Consider the following 25,163-nt stretch of genomic DNA (forward strand, 5'->3'; position numbering starts at 1 on the left):
CCCTAGCTCCTCAGTAGAGCGTGTGGGTGAGTATGCATAAGTGTCCTGGTCATGGTACTGCACACTTTCAAAAAGAACAGGTGATGTGGAAGAGTCCCTCTTCTTTTTTAGTGGAATTTTATAGGATTCCATTGGATTTTCTGACCTGATTTTTCGTTGATAAATAGTAAGAGTACCAGTGTCGGCGTCGATATGGAGCTTCGACTGTTCATTATAGGAGGGCTCCTGATACACAACGCTTGTTTCTTGAGGATGACTCCGTTTGCCAAGTGTCACAGTTTTGGAGTGTTCGACCCCTTTTTTTGGATCTTTAGCCTTAGGCCGTGCCGTTGGGGACAGTCCGTATTTTATTGGCTGTTGCTATGCTGGCGCCGATATGGGACCGACAGACCTTGCCTTGTTGTCGTGCGTTTTACTGTGCGTCGACTTTGGTGCTTGCGTTTGAGGTGCGCTTTTTTTCGTTGATTTGACTTGCTCCATCGAGGCACTTTTTGTTTTCGGCTCGAGGGCTTTGACGAGCTGTTGTTTTTCGACTCGGTGCCTCGGTACGAGGGCCTTCTGAGAGTCGATTCCCTTGTTTACGTCGCTGTCCGTTGACGCCGACCTAGTCGGTTCGACGTGTTTGGCTTTAGCGAGGGTCTTCAGCGCACCAATCTTCGGATCGACACCCTTTGCGCTTGACCTTTTAGGGTCGTCGACAGTTGTCTTCGACGTCGATTCCGATGTGCTGACACTCTTCGATCCGATGGCTGACTTTATCAGTTTCGGTTTCGAATGTTCCTCGGTGGCTTTCGGTTTCGCTTTTGTTTGGGCGACCGATGGCTCCTGTGACATATTCTTAGCCGGGCCGAGACGCGGGGCTATAGAATGTTTAATATGATCTTGGCTAAGGCCTTTCGGCGATGCCTCGACCGGAGCCTTGGAAAGTTTAAGAGTGTCTTGTTTAGGCCCAGTACCCACTGTTGGACCTGGTTCATCACTCGAGTCATCATCGACGTCTCCGATGGGGTACACTTCGTCCCTTACCTCTTCGACGGGTTCATCTTCAATGACGTGCTCCTAGTCTTCTTCATAGTAGATGGAGTCGTGGTCTGAACCTGGATCCGACGTCTGTTCTGGATCCTCTGTCTCGACAAACTCATCGTCGTCTTCGTCGAAGATGTTTACCGGGTCGGGCGCTGGCTTCTGCATAGTTTGTCTTGCTGCACGTCGGAGCCTAAGCGTCAGTTGTCCTCGTTGTGGTCTGGTGATAAGCACTTGTTGCACACCGGGTGTACATCGATGTGCGGGTATTTTGAATTACAAAGGGGGCATCTTTTGAACGGGCTCCGTTCCATCGACGATCAGGCCTCTGGTGTCGAAAAGGCCACGCGGCGCTCTTCGACGTCCTGCTTTGAAATAAACTGGAAGAAGAACTCGGCACCGATCAAAGAACAATACCGACAAGCCCGAAGGCCTTTTGGCCTTTTAGAAAAGTTTCCGAACTGGAGTTAAGAAAAGTACATCCGAACCCAATGGCGGAAAAAAACAATCTGAGGATGGAGAGGATGCCCATACGCACTGTAGTCCAGGGGAGGAGCCACCTATCTCGTGATACTTCGAAGACTCTTCCAGGACAACAATGTGCAATCATCCGGACCCAACACTAGGCGGCGATCTATGCATAAGATGTGAATTCAGCAGCCCACGTGCATCGAACACATGAGATCCAGTTGTTTCACTTTAAGAAAGAGGAAGTGCTTTTCCTGGCTGCTGATTCTATGGGACTGTCTCTTTGGTTATGGCACTGACTTGTGCAAAGACTCATTGGATATGTGACCTTTCCTTTTGTTTTTTATAGTGGTTTAAGGATGCAGAGTGGAAAATAAGGGCAGAGTTAAGCATAATCCTCGCCTCAGAGTCCTTAATAGAATTGAACCTTTCTTTCACAATAGCTAGAGTATTTTATAGTCTGGTTGTCTACTGCCCACCACTTATAAGTACTTCACATTTTTGCACTTAACACATGAGTTTTACTAACTGCTTTTTACTAAAGTAACTGGAAAAGCAAGCAGATAACATACTCATGGGAAAAAATGATCTGTGCAGTCCCCAACAAATTCACGATCCCATTCAATGGATATCTCACCCATATTCAAAATGGTTCTATTTTCAAGAACGTAATCCTAAAAAACCCCTGCACTTACACTTGCCCAGGCTAATTTTCCACCTGTCTTGTCAGTTTCAGAACTTGATAGAAATAAGTTAACAGTGATTTTTTAACTTTTCGAAGGATGCCCAATTTTCGCTCAGATTACATAGGTTCTTCAGAGAAAGTTTAAGCAACCTGTAAAAGCTAGCTTGTACATACCTTTGCTCATGGCTTAATAAGAGCCATGGTGGCAGGTGGGGCCCACTAGCACTCTTTTTGGGGCAGGGCCTATTTTTAATCAGACTTGGATCTAGAGCAAGGGAGAAAAGCACTAGAGGGTAAAAAGGAGGAAGATAAAGATGCAAAACAATGGCAAAGAAGAATGCAGGGCTGAAACAGAACTCACAAAAATTTTATATAGGTGAAGGGAGCTTCTATTGGTGAATGACTGACAGAAGGCAAAATAAAGACTTGACAGCTTTGGTATTCGGCAGCACTGAGCAACAGTGGACATCTTTGAAAAATATGGGAGCCGGAACCTAATGGAGTCAAAGAGGCATTATCAGTGGCCTGCAAAGGCACCAGTCAACTGGAGAACTATCCAGTGAGATTAATGGCCAGTCCAGTCATATACCTAAAAAATAAATTATGCTTGCCTATGCCATCCAAAAGCTTAATAACAAATATTCTAATGTGAGATGGATTGAGACGTGTATGGCTTGTTTGATGCACACAGCGGCTCGAATACATTTCTGTTACAAGTTAAGTAAAACAATATCACCACAATACCTCTAGGAGGTAGATCCATATCTCCTGACGTAAGACCTATTAAATTAGGCCTCTGCGCATGGGGTCTGTGTCTGTACATTGGTCTTGAAGGATTGGTTATAGCAGGAGCTTCAGGATTATAGCCATCTGTCTCATAAGTTTCTGAAAGAAAACAAATGCACAAAATATAAACAGAGGAAAATAATGCATTCATATGTTCAATATTAACATGTGCAGTAATTAAAAAAATGAGAATGAGTCTGCTAAAAATAATTAACTAGAAAAAGAGACTCTGTGGCTCGTGAAACTAAAATAATCATACACCAAAGGGAAAGTAAAAGTACAGTTAGGCTCCTGGTCAAAGAATATTGAATGTTGACAAACACTGGCTGCATGGCATTGCTTTAAATGGTGTTTCAGAAGAGGACGGTCAATGGGTAAGCTAGATCGGCAACCTTTTCATTAAGGTCTTAAGAAAAACTTATTTTGCAAAAATCAATATTTTAAAGCAAGATAAATGGTAAAGTTTAAATCACATTTATCTAACCTGATTAGAAAAATGGCATCAATTAAGTTTAATTACTTTTATTCCTTCACTCCTGTCTGACGGAACCCAGAGAGCTTCATAACAAGATGCTGTCAACTAAACGTTTCAGAGCAGACCATGAGCGAGCATCCCACTTCTCCCACAAGAGGCCCATAAACCATTCCGACCAAAAGACCCAACAACATTTGTTCAGTTGGCACACAGCATATGTTGACTATGGTACCAACGTATAGCCTGGAAGTTTGTGGCAGAGGACCAAGAACAGACTAAGAGCACCGAAATCATCATTACGGTCAGTTGTCCTTAATCAGTACTCGAGCTCTTCCTCATTCACAACTGCTCTGAAACCTCATATTACAGTTGAAATAATGCTGATATGGGGAAACATTTGGCTTGAATAACTTCAAGCAAAAAGACTGTACAAAACGTATAGTTTCTTACCTGTCGGTGTAGTTTTGCAGCTTGAAGACTTTCTGGATTCACTATGCTGTGCATTATTCCGCCATCTAGTGGTTGGGTCCGGAATTGTAGCCTTTTTTCTCTCTTTTTTTTCATGGCCCAGGTGGGCGTTGACATACCGCCATTTGGTGTCCTTCGTGACGTCGACGTGCCTCCTCCAGAAGCTCCCACCTTTGGTCTCCATCTTCGGATTCTTTTTTCTTTCTTGTGTTATTCTTGTTTTTCCTCTTATTTTCTAAGTCTTGTTCATTTTTAATCCCTTTCCTCCGGTCTCATTTTTCTGGCGGAGGAGGGTGGGTTCGCTACTGAATCCAGAAAGTCTTCAAGCTGCAAAACTACACCGACAGGTAAGAAACTATACGTTTTGCAACGTGAATCTTTCCGGACTCACTATGCTGAGCATAGACTTTGTAGCGGTTTGTCCTTATTGTGGTGGCTTGGTGGAAGATGAGCACTGGTTACTGAATATGTGTTGTAAGACCTTCTGTCCCACCTGCGCTTTTTTGTTCATTTGGATATCCACACAGTAGTGATTAGTGAACGTATGACCTGAAGACCATCTTGCAGCTTGCCAAATGTCTTGAATCGGTGTCTAAGCTAGAAACTCAATTGTAGCTCCTTTCTTCCTTGTTGAGTGAGCATGAGCTGCTCCTTGCAACTGTTGCCCAGCTTGTTTGTGGCATAGTTGAATGGTTTGTGCAATCCATCGTGCAATGGTATTTTAGGTAACTGTCATCCCCAAAAACTGCTTGCGAAGGACACAAAGATTTGCTTTGTCTTTCTGCACTCCTTCGTCCTTTCTATATAGTGCTTCACCGCCCTCCTGGCATCCAGTGTGTGCAGCGCTCTCTCCATGCTTGTGGTTGGTTTTCGGAAAAAAATAGGTATTTGGATGGTTTAGCTGATGTGGAACCGAGACAACACCTTTGGCATGAAGTGTGGGTCTGTTCTCATTACAATTCTATCATTGTGTATCTGCAGGTAGGGCTCTTGAAATGTTAGCGCCTGCAACTCACTTACTCTCCGTAAGAGTACGTGTAAGAGTGAAGATTGATAGATAGTGTAAGATGTGAAAGCTACTAAGAAGGCTGTCTTTAGTGTGAGCATGTGCAGTGTAACCTGTGCATGGGCTCGAATGGTGCCTTCATCAATTGGGTCAGCACTACGTTGAGGTTCCATGCTGGTGTTGGCATTATGTTTGGAGGTGTGATCCTCTTCAACCCCTTCTAGAAATCTCTTTACGACTTTGGAGGTGAAGAAACTTTTCCCCGTTTCTCCTCTAATGTAAGCCACAATCGCTGCTAAATGTACCCTTAGGGTTGTGTAGCTTAGTTTGCTTTGCAGTAGATATGTTAAATAGTTTAGCACTGTTGACTCCCTTGTGATTTTCCTTTGCAATTTTTCCCTAATGCACCATTCTGAGAATCTCTTCCACTTAGCTACGTAGCATTTCCTTGTGGTAGGCCTTCTTGTCTCCCTGAGAACTGCCATTGCGCTCGCCGGTAGTTTGAGGTATGCAAACTCTAGGTCTTCAGGAGCCATGCCGCCAGGCTGAGGCTCTCTGGCTCTGGGTATAGCACTCTTCCGTTCTGCATTTTAACAGGTCCCTTCTTTTTGGGAATCTGTGTGCTGGTGTCTGCGCCAACTCCATAATTTGCAAGAACGATGACTGTCTGGCCCACTGAGGTGCTATTAGTATCAGTGACATGTTGATGATTCTGCATTTGCCGAGTACCCTGTGTATCAGTGGGGTCAGCGTATCCAGAGTGCATTCCCTTGTGACCGATGGTCTGGTTGTCTGGATGCGAAGTGTTGGCATTTTGCATTTTGATGTGTTGCAAATAGGTCTATTTGCGGTGTACCCCACTTCCAGAATACTCTCTATAATTCCTGTTGGTTGAGCTCCCATTCGTGGGATGCTGATGTCTGCCTGCTGAGTCTGCCTGCTGAGCCTGCCTGCCTCCACGTTGTCCTTCCCTGGGAGATGTATTGCTAGCAGGTCTAACCTTAGTGGGATGGCCCATGTCCATATCTCCTATGCTAGCCTTGACAGCGCTACTAACTGTGTTCCTCCCTGCTTGTTGATGTAGAACATTGTTTTTAATTCCAGGTAATTGATGTGCTTGACCGGCTCCTGTTGCGACCATAACCCTCTGACCTTGAGTTTCTGGATATGCACTCCCCACCAGAGCTGGGAGGCGTCCATCGTGATGGTCACTGTTCCCAACTCCCAGTTGCCTGTGACCATTGCTGCTGTATCCATTCCTGGAAATGTCTCATGTGTAGTCGAATATTTTGAACTAGGTGAATGCATGACACCATCATTCCTATTAGCTTGCTCACCGTCCTCACTGTCAGAACTTGCCCCTTGCAGTAATGACGTGTTTACCTCAGTATCACCAATTTTCTCTTCCTGCTGGGGAACACTTTGGCCTGTACGGTGTCAATCTCTGCTCCTATGCCTATCTTGATTTACTCTGGCTCGGTTGACAATTTATCCCAATGAATCGAGAAGCCCAGTCCTGTCAGAGTTAGTATGGCCTGCTGGATGTGTAGTTTGCATTGACGGTCCGAACTTGCCTTTACAAGCCAGTCGTCGAGATAGGGGTATACGTGTATCCTTTGCCTTCGTAGGTGTGCTGCGACAGCTGCTAGGCATTTTGTAAACACCCTTGGTGCAGATTTCAGGCCGAATGCCAGTACTGTGAACTGGTAATGGCTTTGGTTGATCACAAACCTTAGTAGGCGCTTGTGTTTGTGGCTGATGTGGATGTGTAAGTATGCGTCCTTTAAATCTATAGTAGCCATGAAGTCTCCTTGCTGTATTTATGGTATTACCTCTTGTAGGTAGGTCATCTTGAATCTTTGAGTCCTTATGAGTTTGTTCAGGAACCTTAGATCTAGGATAGGTCTTAGCGTTTTGTCCACCTTTGGCACCAGGCAGTAAGTTGAGTAAACCCCCTTGTTCCTCTGGTTATGCGGTAGCACCTCTATTGCCTTCATGCTAAGCAATTCTTGAGCCTCTAGCTGCAAGAGCGAGAGCTCCTTTGCCGAGTCTGCCTGTCTTCTTGGTTTTCTGTTTGGAGGTTGTCTTTCTAACTCTACACAGTATCCGTATTGTATGATGTTTAGTATCCATTTGTCCGATGTAACCTTCCTCCATTCCTGGATGAAGTCTCTTATTGAGTGTTTGAGGTACTGTTTGCCTTTGAACGTTTGGCTGCATTTTTTCTTTTTTTCTTTCCACCCACCCCGATGTGTTGCTAGGGTGGGAGCCTGTTGCATGGCGGAGTCACTTGGTTGAAGGCTGTTGTCCTCCCCTTCGTGTTTGTCCTCGTCCGTTTCGCCGCCCTCTAAAGGACTGTCCCCGAGGTTGGTACTGCCAGTTTTGTTGCTGCTGTCCCTGCTGCTGCTGGCCTTGGTTGTTCCCTTGGTAGCCTTGCTGGAACGTTTGGTGCGATGTGGTCGGCACGTTGCCTTCACTTCTACCACCTGGCCTCCTTGTGGCTGTGCCTCTTCTCATTCCCCTGAACTGCAACGCTCCCATGGACCTTGCCGTTTTGTTGTCCTTTTTGAGCTGCGTAAACTTGTCGTCCACTGGTGTGCCGAACAGTTGCTCTCCATTAAAGTGTATATTTAAGATGGTACTGAAATTCTGAGCCATGTGTGTCTTCTCTCTGTCACTCCTATCATCATTAGCCTGCTCGATGTTTCTGCCGCATCCAATGCCGATTTCTGGCAAGTGTTCGCCATGTTCTTTCCTTCTTCTACCAGGTGAGCTGCCCTTTGTTGGTACTGATCTGGTAGATGCTCTACTTCATCCCAGTGTTGGTATGCGCGCCTGTTGATCAGGGCGTGGAATTTGCGATGCGCCAATGTGTTGCCGCATTTCTCTCCACCTTTCTACCTGCGAGATCCATCCTCCTACTCTCCTTGTCTGGAGGAGGTCCGGCATTTGTGTGAACATTAGCCCTCTTCCTAGCCGTTGCTGCAATTATGGAGTCGGCTGGCACTGACCCTTGAATGTATGCAGGGTCCTTTGAAAAATGTTTGTACTTATTCTCCGTTCTAAGTGTCACAGCTTTGCATACTGCTGGGTCCTTAAAGGCATCTCTTCTCTGGTCCAGCAAACTCTGGAGCATGGGCAGGAATTGGCTCCTAGTCTGTTGAGGCAGTAGAGTTTCCAGGAGGAAACATGCCTTGGGCTTCTCCTCCTCCATTTTCACTCCATAAGTCTGTGGAGCCTTCTGTATGACCATGTTGTAGATCCCTATGTCGTCTGGCTGAGAGGGCCTTGAATGGTAAGTGTCTACGCCTTCTTCCGGCAATTCGGCATCGAGATCTTGCCATTCCACGTCTTGTGCCTCCGAGGACGTCGAGTCCCAGTAGGATTGCAGATCTTCATCGCCTTCTTCTAAAAAATAGTAGCCTTCTCCAAGTTCCTCGACTGGTTATGGTGTTTTCGGCAGTTCTGCGTCTTCGTCAACCCTTTCGACTTCGACCACTGGTTTCGGTGGGATGGTGTATTGGTTCATCTTCTCGTCGAAGTCCTTTTTCTGTTGTAGGATGCTTGCCATTTCGGCCTCGAGCCGCCTCTTCTTCCTCTCCATCTCGGCGGCATGTTCTGCATTAAGGATTGGAGCGCTTCTCTTAGAGACCGTTGACGAGTATGTCGGCCCTTCTTTCATCTGCGCCGATGTGTCCTTCTTGAGGGCAACCTTCTACGTCTTTTTGAGGGTTTTCGCCGATTGAGAGTCCTTTTCGAAGGATCCGCTCGGTTGACTGTCCCTGGAGGCTGTTGCTTTCGTCAAGTGTTTCGGCGGCAAAGCTCCCTTCAAAGACTTAGCTTCACTTCTACGAGTGTCGCTTGGGGCTTTTGCTTCACTCTTTCAAGTGTCGCTTGGATGTTTAGGGGTAGACGACTCCCTTACCTCCTACGACGTCCTGTGTTTTTGTACATGGTTGTCCTATTGTCCGTGTGGTTTAAGACAACCTTGCCGATCAGTTGAGGCAGGAACGCTTTCAATGCTAGGTGAACAGCTTGAAGCTTTAGTTAGCGGACGTGGAGACTCTGGTGCCTGGTGGACTGTGAGATTGATTAAGCCTGTCAGCAGGAGTGGGGGAATCATATCACCCGCGCCCGAACTATGTTGATGTTTATGATGGGCAAGAAGATTTAATGTCTAGTTTGTCTGAGGGACAAGTAGACATTAAATTGGGTAAATAATAAATATCGGAGCTGTGGGCACTTTGGGGCGCACAGACACTCAGAGAACTTTGAGGCCTCTGATCGTCATGAGCATCGGATGGTGCTCCCCTCCCCTGCGTTGGAATCATGTTACCAGGCACAGGAACAATCTGTGCCCCTGCCTCTTTTAAACATGAATTGAGCACTGTCAGCAACTCAGCATTTCAGCACGTGAGTTAACCCCAGAGGGGCCTAAGGTACCAGCTGCTGTAATGGGGTGTCTTCCCGCTGTCACTTCTAATAATCTGTGCTTTGACGAGAGCACCAAGAAGCAGCCCTGCAAGAGACTTGACAATGAGTATCGGACACCGGTGGGGAGGCCCGGGATTGTAACAATATTAATTGTGAGGCTGCATGGTCACGAGGCAGGTGGGTGTCTACTGTGAGCCTTCATGATTGTGTTGCATCGGTCTGTTCTGCCAGAGGTGTATGCGCGCCACTTGTCAGAATAGGAGACTGTGTGTCACATCTTTGTTTGTGAACTTTGACTCATTTGGCTTGTTTTTCAGGAAACCCTGGCAGGTAACTGGGAGGTCAAGTCGTTTCGACAGGATCGCAAATCGCCTGAAGAGAAATTCAGGATTAGACTTTTTTTCTCAGAACGCAGATAACAATTTTGACACTGGACTACATACCTTGCCAGTGAAACTAAGGTCTGTATCAAAAGGAAGTTTGTGGTCTTTATGGTTGTGTGGGCGACTGCATGTATTTTGGGATAGTTTAAGATGAGTGGGTCTGTGTATGAAGAATTGGTGATGTCTAGAGTGTATTTTTATTATTAGACGGGGTCCTGGGTGATATTGAATTAAGACTATTGGTTATCTCAGTCTGGGGGTGGGCTTAGGCGCACTCTGCAGAAGAAAAAAAAGGTCTGTGCATTTCCAAAGGTCATGAAATGCAGGGCAGCTCAATGCCCAAGAAAAGCAGCACATGAAGGAGCAGGAAAACATTGTTTCAATGCAACCCACTTTCAACATTCACTAGTAAGAGGCTTGGGTGAGGGAGGAGAGGAGTTTTCATTCTAGTCATTTTGCCCTGTGCCCTTTGTAATTTGATCCGGTGCCGTCCTCCTTCTAGGAATCGAATGTAGTTTCCTGGGGTTTTTTTTTTCTCGTCCCCTTAACTCTGTGTGGCCCTGTGCTCCGAGATCTGGCCCCCTCCACACCCTCTACATTGCTGAATGTGTATAAAGGATATATGACAAGCTCCATGTTGTGCTCAAACACGAAAGTCAGTTTTCACAGGGCCTACACTTCCCCGACGTCTCTCTGACTTGGTCTCTAAAGCAGCCAGGGCATGCATTGTGGTTTCACTTAAACTGCCTGTCCCTGATAACCTTGTGCATCAGACACTGGCGGTATCTGAAATGCAAGTTCCGATGCACGGCCACTCTATGTATCTAGTGCTGCAGCAGAGTACTTGCCCGTCAACCCCATTGCTTCTGCACCAATTAAAACAAATATGCAGTTGATCCGCACATGAGCAAGGATTTTTCGGCCAGTTCCTAAAGACTTTGTCTTCCTCTCAACTGAAAAGAAACACTGTGCTCTGGACCTGGGCCCTTTCGACTTTAGAATGTAGTAGCTGATTAAGAGCTGGGCTAGTGGTGGGATGGTAGGAACAATTCTATGGCGTGTGTGAGGAGAACACGCCAGTAGGATAGCACAGCCTATGAGTGCACCTGCTGATTAATTCCTGTGCTATGCACTCTTAAGTGCAGGTCGAAGAACCTGTACACCCGATCACTTATCCTTCACAATGCAGAACAGAGCACCTACAGGAATGGGAATACAGGGTACATGAGCAAGAAAAACAGCTCAGTGAGTTCACACACCTGCTGCCACCAGAATTGTAATTGCTTAGTTCACCCGCACTCTAGCATGGTGCTCCAACATTCCTAATGTCTTCTTCCTCTGCCCGGAAATATTTGATGTGATCTGGTTGCAGTTGCTTCTCCAGCTAAAGGCTCACTCCCAAAGTGTGTTTGTCAGTTATTAAGACCTAACTGGTTCCTGGATTACTATGGATTTCTATTTTAGCAATCTACCCCCAAACCGTTTCTGGCTAAAGATGTACCCTGTGTGAAAAAAAACAGTAGCACATCTGTGTGTTATTGCATTTGATTATTATCTGTAATGAAGAGTGGGGCAATTACTGGAGGGTCTTTTGCTTGGAACCATTAGCCGTAGGTGCTATATACATGGCTATGTTCCGGTTATTAATTAGGGGTGTTAACTTTATTTGCTGTCAGTGCAAGGTGTGCGTTTCCATTATGTCTGAAGTGGTGGGTAGGTTCATGTTGAGAGGAGTTGTAGATTTTCCTTAATTGCTAAAGAATCAAATCCACTACACATGATGGGTCGTGTGTATTTGAAGACCTTTACACCTCTTATGGCTAGGAAGCAGGGAGAGATGGGCTTTGGCATATTGGCATTTGTGCAGTGTGTTGGTCCATGCCCTAAGTGTGGTTTTGGTGTACCCCCTGCTCCCTTCCTCTTACAATCTTTTTTGGTCCTTACGGGAAATACGAGATCGAGTCTGTCTGCAGAAGGGGTTAGATGATGGTCAGAGACCACAATAACAGAGAGAAAATAAAAACTAGTAGTGGCACTTTTGGATGTTTGTTCAGCTGAACAGTTAATATTGGAATTAGACATCCTGGTAGTTGAAGCATAAATAATCTTAATTCGTCAAATTTGCCTTGAATATCCATCAGGCCAAGAAAGGGTTTCCAACTTTACTGTGATTGAGCCCAGGTGTCCTTGCTAGGTGTGACATGGAATGCAGAGTCTGTCCAGTGATTCACTTCCCCTCCATCACAATGACCCTTAGCCCTCCCCTTCTAGATTGACTGTTTCTTTAACTTAGCTGTCCTTCCCTTTGCTGTGAGAAGGGAATGATGTTTTATTTGCTGATATGTAAGTGTAAGTGTGTGTGTGTGTGTGTGTGTGTGTGTGTGTGTGTGTGTGTGTGTGTGTGTGTGTGTGTGTCATATGTTCTACAAAACTTGTATTCTGAGTTAGACAAACTTGCACATCCACTGAAGAGTTGCCTCTCCATATAAGTGAAGCCTCCGCTGCTGCTTCCGCCATTACTACACCAGTACTGTGCAAGAGAACCTTGCACTGATATGCCAGTTTTGTATATGATACTTGTGTGGGGGAAGAATGTGCAGATGTTGCCTTGCATACACCATAATATAACCACCTTACACCTGGCCAGGGTTGTAAAATGAGAAATTGATTTAACTTCCCCATTAAAAGTATAGACACTCTGACAAGAATCGTGGATACGGTCTAAGTGAACCATAGTACCTCTGCTTAGTGATTATACTGCTGATGAGTTGATAAACTTGGCCACGAAGTGCAGTTATTCCCATCCCCACGTTTATCGGAACATCTCTTGCGTATTTTTGAAGCAGGAAAGCTATGAGTTGGCCATACGAAGGAGAACCCCTTTCTGTCCTACAGGTTCATATTCAGACACAGTCGTCCCCAAAGACAGCAATAAATGTTGTCAATTACCAGTCTGCACTCTGCTTTTACATATCATTTCTTTACATATGAAACTCTCTCACAGATAAACCTGCTGTTACGTGGATGCAGTGCACAATGACATCTTCACACATGCTGTACAACTAGCCAGTTCAACATTTGCATATAAGTGTGCATCACCATTCACTGCATAATTGAACTGGCATTTGAAATATGTATTGCATATATGTTGCACTGATTGCAGTGCAGGCTCTCTCTGTGCAGACCTAGCTTAGTGATTTATACAGTAGGTAGGGCAAGCAGATATTAACAGAGGGCAAGTAGATTTGTGTAACATTTTGTCCCCTGACCAAGTAGATTTTTTTAAAAATTCTACACCCCTGCTGTCAGTGATGCGCCTGTTGCCATGATGATGTGGGGAATAGGGTACAAGAATGGCAGTTCATTTAACAGATTATTTGTGTTCCACCACTGCAGAGAGCGATGAGTGAGGCTGTATATTAACACTAGATCCTCTAATTGACCCAGTGACTGAGACCACTGTCACGCAAGACATTCCTGAAGCGGACATATTTGTAGCCATGCCAAGCTATGGCAATGCAGGATGCCATCATACCCAATAGGTGCACGAGCGTTCTGAATGTTAACTGTTGATTAGGTAGAAATGTGGCATTCGCATTTGAAAAATCTGTAATCTTGCTGTACTGGGATAGGCTAGTCCTAGTAGTGTATTTATGATAGCCCCCAGATATGGTTGAATCTGTATAGGCTGAGGTTGAGATTTTGGAAAATTGATGGTGTAGCCTAACTGAGCAGGTTTATGTTCTTTTCAGTGTGATGTTGACACAGATAAAGAGTGCTGGCTTTAATAAGTCAGTTGTCGAGATATGGAAAGATATGGCTGTTTTGTCTGCCAGACACGAAAGGTGGGACATCACAAGGCCCTTTGCAAAGAGCAGCCTGAAACTGTGAAACCCCAAGAGATTCACTTTATTAATACATCTCAACCCTCAAAACATGCAAAGATTGAGATCAACAAAATGGAGTTAATAAATCAGATACTCGAACAACAAAGCCACTGAGTTAATACATCCGATGCTCCCTTTGCCTGTTAGAACAATAGCTGCACAAACTCAGAGACGTAACATTGTAGACCTCAACACACCAACTAATGACTAACAACTGCCTAACGGCCACCAGCATGCACTCAGTCCTCTGAAGTAAGGTGTGAAAAATTGAATTTTAATGCTTCAAACCATCCATTTGGCATAATAAAACAGCAAACCTAGCGGCATTAAATGCTTTAATACAAAGCAGCTCCCTTTCCCTGTGGAGCCATTGTACTAGCTAACCACTATCCCATGTCTTTTTCAACAATGTAACAATAAAGATCCATTCCGTACCAAAAGGGAACACAGGAAATGCTCAAAAAGGATAAAAGCTGCCAAAAGGTGGCAGCAATGTTTAAGGCACCTACAACTACTTCATTAAAAGACAAGCTACCTTCAAAAATAGGTGAGAAACAAGGGACTACAAAAACACATAATGGGGAGCCAGGTGAGGACAAAACAGTGGACATCAAGGACCCAAGATTGCCTTGCACTAAAAGATTTCAGAGGATTTGGCAAACCCAATATACCCTTGTAGGCTTGGGCAATAAAATTGATCAAGTAGGGGGGTGTCTACAAGGGATTTCACTTAATTCACAGAGTAGTTATAATTCAAACGTAACTTGCGAGTCAATGCAATAGTCAAGACTCCACGGTGTCCAACAAGACAACCAAAAAGGAGTAGTTTCTGTTCTGTAACTCCAGTTCTGTAGTAGGGTTATCTCTGTTATAGTCATAATCTAGTGAATAGTCCCGCCCATGTGCGTGGACCCCGGCAATCAAAAATAATCTCTTAAGTTGTCAAAAAATTGCAGAACTGCAAAGACACTTAAGAGAAAATTTAAAGACAAATAATGCAGCCTATATCCACAGGCTACACTGTCCAGTACTTCAACTAGAAATTCCACCAAAAATCCACAAACAGCAAAGCCTGTCCAGATTTCCCTTGCTTTTACTGCAAAAACCCCTCAGAAATGATAGAGAGGAAGGCCTGGACAGACAAGCCCCATAGGCTGCCATTATGTGGCTTAAACAGGATACTGTGCCTTTAAGGAAACCTTCTAGAACCTTCTCCCAGTATCCCAGAATGCATAGCAGGTCCCACTGACTTCAGTTCTTTTTGAAGGCGTAAAAACGCCAGACCTGTAGCATTACTTACATGAACAATTCTCCACCGGGGAGGAGGGCGGGCGCTTATGACTATAACAGAGATACCCCTACTACAGAACTGGAGTTACAGAACAGAAACTACTCCTTCTGTAGTAGGGGATCTCTGTGTATAGTCATAATCTAGTGAATAGAATGGCAAGCCCATCCCCACACCAAAGCGGCGGTGGAGAAAGAACAGAACGCCACTACTGTGCGAACAAATTCCGCAGCGAAGCCTGCCCAACCTGAGCATCTGCCCTGGCATCAGAGTCCAGGCAGTAATGCTTAGCAAAGGTATGAACCGACTTCCAAGTGGCGGCCTTGCAGATTTCTGCAATCGGCACATTACGGAGCAAGGCTGTCGTGGCAGCTTTGCCCCGGTGGAATGAGCCTTAGGCTTACCTCCTAAGGTCTTATTAGCTTTTTGGTAACACAATTGAATGCAGGACACAATCCACCTAGAAATGGACTGCTTAGAGGTAGCAAGACCCGTCCTGACTGATCCATAATTGACAAACAATTGGTCTGACCTACGAATATCTTTGGTCTTATCCAGATAAAATTTCAACACCCTCCTAACATCCAGGGAATGCAAAGATCGTTCCGCCGGAGAGGAAGGATTCTGAAAAAACGTAGGTAAAGTTATGGTCTGGTTGACATGAAAATCAGAAATAACCTTGGGAAGAAATTTAGGGTGAGTACGCATCACAACCTTAGCAGCATGAAATACAGTATAAGGTTCAGTACAACACAACGCCTGAATTTCACTCACCCTGCGGGCCGATGTAATGGCCACGAGGAACGCCGCCTTCCAGGACAGGTGCTGCAACGAAGCCTTGTGAATGGGTTCAAAAGGCTCCTTCATCAATCTGGACAGCACCACATTCAATTCCCATGAAGGCGAGGGAAGCCTGACAGGAGGGAACACCTTCTTCAATCCTTCCAGAAAGTCTTTGATCACAGGGATCCGGAAAAAAGAAGTCTGTGAAGGGCATTTCCTGTAGGCAGTCAATGCAGCAAGATGAACCCTAATGGAATGAACATTAAGGCCAGACTGCGCCAAGTGTAAAAGGTAAGGAAGGATGACATCTTCCTTGCAGGTTGTAGGGTCATGGTTCCTAGACTGGCACCAGATACAAAACCTCTTCCACTTGTAAGCATATGAAGTCCTAGTGGAAGGTCTCTTAGACTCCTTCAGTATGTCCATGCAATCTTCGGGCAGATTCAGATGTCCATACTGCACTATCTCAGGAGCCATGCCGCCAAACTCAAAGACGAGAGGCTGGGGTGTAACATCCGCCCCCCGAATTTCGTGAGAAGGTCCGGCCTGCACGGCAACCGAATCTGAGGAAGGAGAGATCGGTGAAGCAGGTCCGTGAACCACCACTGCCTGGGCCACTCCGGGGCAATGAGAATCATCCGAGCCCTGGACCGGGCCAGCTTGATGAGTACCGCCGAAATCAGGGGAATGGGTGGAAAAGCGTACAGAAAGCTGTTCGACCAGCTGATCCATAGCGCATTCCCCAGCGACCCCGGCTGGTAGTACCTGGAGGCGAAGTCTCGGCATTTGCTGTTTTCGGCGGTGGCGAACAGATCCACGTCTGGAGTTCCCCACCTTGCGAAGACCTCTCCCAGTACTTCGTCGTCTATGACCCATTCGTGGTTTTCCTGAATGAGTCTGCTGAGTTCGTCCGCCTGAACATTCTGCACACCTGGCAGATGGGTAGCCGTTATCGTCAGTCCTCTGGCCAGGAGCCAGTGCCAGAGCGCCTGCGCCTCCTGTGACAGAGTGCGAGATCTCGAGCCCCCCTGCTTGTTGAGGTAGTACATCGTGGTAGTGTTGTCCGTTTGCACAAGCAGGGAGCTGGTCTGGAAGGACGGAAGAAAAGCCTTCAGTGCCAAGTGAACAGCTCTGAGTTCCAGGAAGTTGATGTGATAAGTGGCCTCCACCGGAGACCACGTTCCCTGAATCTGCAGAGTCCCGGAGTGCGCTCCCCATCCCAGGAGAGAAGCATCCGTCACGACAGTCTGCGTGGGAATGTCCTTGTGAAAAGGAACCCCTCTGAGGAGATTCTCCGCCGAACACCACCACTTCAGAGACTGAAGAGCATGCAGAGACAGTCGTATCCTGTCGTCCCAGGATCCTTTCCTCTGATCCCACTGGTCCTCCAAGCACTCCTGCAGCGGTCTCATGTGCAGTCGTGCGTGCGGCGTCAGGAAGATACAAGAGGCCATCTAACCCAGTAGAGAAGACACCGTCCTCACTGTTGTAGATGGAGTCGACATAAGAGCCTGAGCCTTCCGAAGGAGAGATAATCGTCGCTCTTCCGAAGGAGACACGCTCGCTGACAGCGTATCGATGGAGGCTCCCAAGTACTGTATGCATTGGACCGGAGTCGGGACCGACTTGGCCATGTTGATGTGCAACCCCAGCTTGTCCAGGAGAACGCACGTCTTCTGGAAGTGTGCTCGCGCTTCCGAGAAGGAGGATGCCTTGATCAACCAATCGTCCAGGTACGGGTAGACAAACACCTTGTTCTTCCGCAGGTGCGCTGCCACCACCGCCATGCACTTCGAGAATGTTCTCGGCGCAGACTTCAGTCCGAATGGGAGTACTGTGTATTGATAATGATTGGTGCCGACTTGGAACCGCAGGAACTTCCTGTGTTTGCGTGCAATGGGCACATGGAAGTATGCATCCTGTAGGTCTATGGCACAGAGCCAGTCCCCTGTTGCAACTGAGGATAAATCTGATGCAACGACAGCATGCGAAACTTTTCCCTGCGAATCCACTTGTTTGCCTGTCGCAAGTCCAGAATGGGCCTGAACTCGTTCTTGTCCTTCTTGCGAACCAGGAAGAACCGGGAGTACAGGCCTCTTCCTCTCTGGGACAGAGGCACGTCTTCTATCGCCCTTTTCCTTAACAGGGTATCGGCCTCCACCTGGAGCTCTAGCAGCTGAAACCGCGAGCTGACCGGAGGAATCGATGGAGGCGGGCTGGTGAACCGAAGACCGTATCCATTGCAAACAATATTCAGCACCCACTTGTCCTGAGTAATTTTTCTCCACTCTGCCGGAAAAAATTGGATGCTTCCCCCTACCGGAGTGGGTAACGGATCCGGGGGAAGTAAGTATCTAGGGCCTAGACCCAGCCTGGCCCTTGGGCGCCGGAGCCGACTGCTGGCCTCCCCTGCCCCTCTGGCGCTTCTGGAACGGCTTACGGAACTGCTGTTGCTGTTGCGAATGTCCCGAAGCCTGGCCACGTCCACGGCCTTGTCCACCGGACCGCCGTTGGAAAGGGCGGTACGGCTTCTTCGTCTCCTTAGGCTTCTCGAGGCCCACCGCCGTGAGCGTCTCGGCCTCCGCTTTCATGCGGGCCATCTCGTCGTCCGCATGCTGCCCAAAAAGAGACTTGCCGGAGAACGGCAGGTTGGCCACCCTCTGCTGTGCGTCCGGTTTCAGGGACGTAAGACGGAGCCAGGCGTGACGCCTCTGGTTGACCCCATGGCAAAACCCATGAGCAGCCAACAGGGAAGAGTCCGCTGCCGCACTGATGATCTGGTTGGCCACCAGCATCCCTTCACTCAGCACTTCCTGAAAATCCTCACGCTGTTCACGAGGCAAGTGCTCCGCAAAACGCTCAAGGGAGTCCCAGAGGGCGCGGGCGTACCGACCCAACAGCGCCGTGGCACTCGCAGCCTTCATGGAGGTGGCGGCTGTTCCACAGACCTTTCTCCCTGCCGAATCCATCCACCTGGACTCCTTATCCGGGGGGACCGTGGATGACGGAGCGGAGGCATGTTGTTTGCGTGCCGCCGTCACAATGACGGAGTCCGGAGGGGGTTCCGCTCTCAGAAAAGCCGGATCCGAATCCGGGGCCCGGTACTTCCTCAGCAACCTAGATGGCGCCGCCTTTGTCACCGCTGGGGTGAGGAAAAGGTCCATAGCTGGTTCCTCCAGGCCCGGTACCAGAGGAAGGAGAGGGCGAGACGAGTGTTTTAGGTGCAACGTCTCAAAGATCACGGACGTCTTCGGCGTGGGCACTGTCAGGGGTATGCCCAGCTTCGCAGCGCCCCTCAAGAGGACATCCTGGAACGCCACCAGGTCATTAATTGGGGACACCCTCGTATCCGGTGATCCCGACAGGGTAGGAGAACGCTCCCTGGAGCCAGAGGATCCCGTGCGGGAGCGAGACTCGCGCCTCCTATGGCGGCGTCTCGACCGCGTGGATGATCTGTGTCGCGACCTGTCCCGCCTCCCAGAGCGAGAGCGAGAGCGAGACCTGCCAGTCCGTGGCCTCCCCACCGGTTTCCGTGGTGGAGTCCTCCTCGGAGCCTCCTTGGGTGCAGGTTTAGGGGTCCCCTTAGGAGGTACAAGCAAAAACGGCAGCGAAGTGGACCTCGGCGGAGGAACCTCCGGCTGCGGTGCCGGCCCACGCGGAGGAACCGGTGGCGGCGGGTCGTCCGCTGGAAGTGGAGGCAGTGTCGGAGGATCCTCTTGAGGCAGAGGAGGAGGAGGAGTGACCGCCTTAGGAACAGGTGTATGCGTCGACCGAGGCCGAGAAGGAGTGTACACCGTAGAGTACACCGTGCCCTGTGATCCTTTAGGCGAAGAGGGCTGAGAGCCCGCCCCTTCAGCCGGAGACCGCTTCCTCTTGCGTCCCCCACTGGAAGCAGTGTGACTCCTGGGACTAGAATCCCTCTTGCGACGCTTTGGAGATCCCGACCGACTCCCAGACGTCGACCTCCGTCTGCTCGACGTCGAGCGTCGCTTTTCCGGCGTCGAAGGACGCTTCCTTGACTCCGGCGTCGAACGCCACCTCCGCGACGTCGACCTCTTCTTCCTCGGCGTCGAACGCCGATCCCTCGACGTCGAACGCCGACCCCTCGACGTCGACCTCTTCCTCCGCGACGTCGCACGCCTCCGCGACGTCGAACGGTCCTTCCTCGACGACGAGCGTCGCCGCCGTCGTCTGGATGCTCTCGACGTCGAGGATCCCCTTGACGTCGACCGGCGGTGTCGCCTCGACGGCGAGCGCCGATGCCTGCTCCGTCCATGACGTCGGTATGAAGCCCTCGACGTCGACGACGAAGACGACGTCGACGGCGGCTTCGTCCGCGGTGGCTTCGACGTCGAGTCGTCCCGATGTCTCGACCCGGAGCCCCGGGGAGAAGGGGAGCACACCGCCGTCATCCCTCTCGACGTCGTCGTCGACGCTATCGACGTCGACGGAGACCGGGATCGCTTGCTGGGCTTCCTGCCTCTGGGGAGCCCCCCAGAGGCCTCAGCAGAGGCAGAGGGAACCTTCCCTGACTGCCCAGACCCACCTGCAGCCTGCAGGCGCCTCTCCTCAAGGCCAGACAGCCTGATCCTCGCCCTTTCCTTCAGAGTGCGGCGAGTTGTAAACTGCTGGCAGATGACACACTCCTCAGGGACATGATCTTCAGGGAGGCAGACGATGCAGACATCATGTGGATCACCTCTGGCCTTCTTCCTCTCACATGCTGGACACTTCACAAAGAGTCCAGGCATTTTAGAGCCCTAAAACACCTGAAGCAGCACACAGAAGAGAAGAGAAAACCAAGAGAGTAAACTGCAACACTTTTAGAATACAAAAGTGCCAAAACATGCAATAAACCCTTGAAACAAGGGAGAGCTCAATGCCAGGGTCCTGTAAGCAGGAGCCGGAAAAAAGAACTGAAGTCAGTGGGACCTGCTATGCATTCTGGGATACTGGGAGAAGGTTCTAGAAGGTTTCCTTAAAGGCACAGTATCCTGTTTAAGCCACATAATGGCAGCCTATGGGGCTTGTCTGTCCAGGCCTTCCTCTCTATCATTTCTGAGGGGTTTTTGCAGTAAAAGCAAGGGAAATCTGGACAGGCTTTGCTGTTTGTGGATTTTTGGTGGAATTTCTAGTTGAAGTACTGGACAGTGTAGCCTGTGGATATAGGCTGCATTATTTGTCTTTAAATTTTCTCTTAAGTGTCTTTGCAGTTCTGCAATTTTTTGACAACTTAAGAGATTATTTTTGATTGCCGGGGTCCACGCACATGGGCGGGACTATTCACTAGATTATGACTATACACAGAGATCCCCTACTACAGAACAATATATATGATTCACAAAGCATAAAAGAAAAGCAAAGCACACGGAGGATCCTAGTCAGAAGAAGAAATGTATCTAATAAAACAGAGAAGGGTACAAATCAATACAATAAATGTCAGCAAAGAAAGTTATGGAAAAGATGTACAAATGAATTTGAACACACAATTCATAACCAAACGTCAGCTACTAAAAGTAACAAAACCAATATTATCCTGTGATCAATAAATATGGTTTAAATAAAAAAAAATCTTGGAGTTGGCGGAAATGTCCCGCTACCAGAGTGCACGCCCGCACGGGAGCCACGGACGAGGTGCGGTGCCCACCTCCCCTGCGGCTGACGGATCCTCGGGAGTGCCGCGACAGCTCGCTAAACCCACACCGGCGCCTTCCACATCGTGGTGCGACACACGCTGGGCCTGCGCCGCACTCCGGCCCTTCCATACCCTACCAACCCGCCAGACACCAAGCGCCGCGGGCCGCTGCACAAGCGCACACCCACCTGGGAGCCACGGACGCTGCGCGGTGGCCACTCACCCTGCGCCTGAACATTCACACAAGCGGACTGGTCCTCTGAGAGTGCGACAAACCACTGGACCAGAAATAGTGAGGAGGCTCAGATGTCTACCGGGCCCAAAACGAGGACTGGTACCGGCAACACGAACCAGAAGGCCAAGATGGACAAGACTGGGAAGAACGCTGACCCGGACCAGACGGCGGCTAAACTAGACACCATGTTGGCGGCGATGGAGAGGCTCGAGGAGTCAATCAACCTAACTCGCACCTCCTTGGCCACCAAGATCGACAGCGTGGTCATCGACCTCACGCACCTGAGGGTGGATCATAAAAAACTGGCGGACCGCACCACCGCCCTGGAAAGCGCAGTACGGACACTTCAGCCTCAAACCGACCAGTCGCACAAACACATACAGGACTTATTGAACAGAGTGGAGTTCTTGGAGGACAGAGCCAAAGACGTGGAAGGCAGGACCCGAAGGAACAACGTACGCTTGGTCGGGGTTCCAGAGAAATGGGAGGGGAGATCCCCGGAGGAACACATGGAGCGATGGTTGAAAGGCATCCTACCGGAAGGACCGCTCTCCCCACACTTCGTGATAGAGCGTGCTCACAGAGTCCCCACCAAACCTCTGACGACGGGCTCCAACCCAAGACCAATGCTGCTCCGCATAATGAACTACCGAGACAGGGACTCCATCCTGCGAGAAACGCGCAAACTCCAAGAGGTCCGGATCGAGAACGCGTCAGTGATGTTCTTTCCCGACTACACTGTCCAGGTCCAGCGGCAAAGACATGATTTCATGGCGGTGAAGAAGCGACTGAGACAAATGGGCCTCCAATACTCGCTGCTCTTTCCCGCGAAGTTGAGGGTTGTAGCGGTGAACGGACTCATTTCTTCACGGACCCCGCAGAGGCGGAAACCTGGCTGGACAGTGGGGTTGATACAGAACCCAAAACAAGTGCGGGCCCTTTGCCCCGGCGACATCCCGGCAATCACAGGCGGAGACGGCGACCCCGCCGGCACTCTCAGCCGGAATCACAGACAGCGACAAGACCTTTCCCTCCAGCGGATGCCAGACGCCAGGAGAAACAAGACGCCCTCCGCCTGGTGATGGAGCTCAGCGGATCCCCTGCACAGAGCGAGGTAGCGGGTGGCAGCGCACAGGACCTCCAGAGCGACGACGAAGCCATCTATGGAGTGCCAGACTCCCGACCTCGGAAGACCGACCTGACGTCACACCCCAGACGGCGGACTACATCAGCTGACCACGCGATGCCCACAGCACTCTACCACGCCGTTCGAAACTGGCTGCCTCAACGGCCCGGGGGCATCACAGCTGCAGTGAGACCTGACCGTAGCAACGGACTACACCCCCAACTCTCCGTGCTACACATGCGGCATACACACGCCTGACATCCCACCACCGAACTTGAACCCAGGTGCTGGTGGGGGTGACCCGCGCCCGATTGGTACACAGCTCCAAGGACGCTCGGCCCTACCTGATGGCGGCTCGATTGGAACACGTAATGTATGAGTTTTGTGCATGTACATGTTGGGTTCACTGTCTGCAACGGCGGCCAAGATTGACACGTTCCTTCCGGGAAGGCGATAGGCCTTTGCTCAATAACTATATTGACACTGACCACTTGATCTAGTGCGTATAGCACTACCACCCCCTTAGACTCGAATTTCGTTGCTCTCCTAGAGAGTATGGACGGGGGCACGTTTTGCATCCGACCTTTTGGTATTTTGATTGTTCATATTGTTCACTGGCTTATTGTTCTGTTAGCCATGTTTTTGATTCCCCCCCCTATGGTCACAGTGCAGCAATGCAACACATCGGGCGCTTATTGGGTGGCGGGGGCCGTTCACTTGAACACAAACGCCTTTGCACGGAGGGGTGGCGGGATTGCTGGGTGGGGGGTATTGCTGCAATATTGTAATGTCGCCCATTAAGATATGCACGTGGAATGTGAGGGGTATACATACGCCATCCAGACGTTACCAAATATATTCATACCTCAAACGCCACCACATACAAAATGCCCTCCTACAAGAAACGCACCTTGCTCACACGGAAACTCCCACATTACGGCGCAGGTGGCGGGGACAGCTTTATGCCACAGGTTTCTCGTCGTACGCTAGGGGAACGCTGATATGGGTCAGGCCGGGCCCTCCATGGACCACACAAGATGTACATATAGACCCCGAGGGCAGATACGTAGCTGTACATGGCAAACTGGATGGCATTCCGCTGGTAATAGCTTCCATATACGCACCTAACACGGGGCTGGCAGATTTCCTCACACACTTGTCACACACGTTGGCCCCCTGGCATGGAATCCCTTGGGTGCTTGGCGGGGATTACAACAGTTCATTGGACTTAACACTAGACCACTCCCATCCTACACCACCCAACTCACAGGCGCAGGCCACTACGAAAGGGCTGCAGACGTGGTCCGCGCAATGGGGCCTACGAGATGCGTGGCGCGCCCGCAATCCACACTACCGGGTTTACTCGTACTACTCAGGAGCACACGCCCTACATGTGCGTCTAGACCGGTACATGATCTCCAGTGAACTCCTACCCAATGTCACGGACACCTGTTACATGGGGCGCACACACTCCGACCACAACCCGCACCTCTTGGACCTGCTGTGGGACCAACCTAGACCACCAATACCCACGTGGCGGTTACAACCCGACCTCTTACTGGACAGCACATTTAGGAGTTCCATAAGCACACAGACGGCACAATATTTTGAGGACAACGCAGGCTCGGCATCGACTCCGCAGATAGAATGGGACGCGTTTAAAGTGGTCCTTCGGGGCCAATGTCTGGGCACACAGGCCCACTCCCGACGGCAATTGGAGGCAGATCTCCGACGCCTGGAATCAGACTTGTTGCGACTAGAGCAGACGACAGCCACAGACCCCAACACTGACCTATTACAGGCACGGGCAGAACACGACAAACTGATTGACAGGTTGAAAAACATCAACTACAAGGCTCACTCAGCCCGCTCACATCACGCTGGAGACAAACCCGGCAAACTGCTGGTATGGCTGATACAACGCGAGAATCATATGACACCAGTGACGGCGATACAACCGCTGCCTGGTCCAATGGTCTACACCCAGGCGCAGATCCACGAAGCCTTTGCGACGCATTACGGCGCGCTTTACAAATCCCGTCTGCTGACCACACAACCTATCATCACTGCGTATCTAGGGAATATCATGTTGCCTGCCCTGACAGACGACCAGCGGGATGACCTAGGGTCATCGTTGCTGGCAGAGGAACTCCGTGAGGCCATCTTTGCCCTTTCGAATGGCAAGGCACCGGGCCCCGATGGCCTGCCGGCGGAATACTATAAGGCATGTTCAGACACCCTGATTCCGGAGCTCCTACGGGTCTATACGGCGGCACTGGAGGACATGACCTTGCCTCGGTCAATGAATGAGGCGACGTTAGTATCCCTTTTAAAACCGGGCAGAAGTGACACACTCCTCGGCTCATACCGTCCCCTAGCACTGCTAAACACTGATTACAAGATACTAGCCTCAACTCTCGCCCGACGGCTAGCAGGACTGGTGCCTGACTTGATACATACTGACCAGAACGGCTTTGTGCC

General features: G+C 49.4%; 1 protein-coding gene across 8 annotated transcripts in view; it reads right to left on the reverse strand.

Annotated features, from left to right (window-relative positions):
* RBM26 (RNA binding motif protein 26) overlaps window positions 1-25,163 on the reverse strand; it is an 812,370-nt gene that overhangs the window by 512,543 nt on the left and 274,664 nt on the right. For all 8 annotated transcript variants that reach the window (XR_013599857.1, XR_013599856.1, XM_078657487.1 and 5 more), the window contains exon 9: window positions 2,921-3,061. Coding sequence is in view for 6 of the 8 variants with exons in the window: in XM_078657487.1 (XP_078513613.1) it covers window positions 2,921-3,061 (141 nt within the window). In the remaining 2 variants the exon portion in view is untranslated. The remainder of the gene's footprint in view (window positions 1-2,920; window positions 3,062-25,163) is intronic.

This window comes from Lissotriton helveticus, chromosome 8, assembly GCF_964261635.1.
Source record: "Lissotriton helveticus chromosome 8, aLisHel1.1, whole genome shotgun sequence".
NCBI classification, from domain to species: Eukaryota; Metazoa; Chordata; class Amphibia; order Caudata; family Salamandridae; genus Lissotriton; species Lissotriton helveticus.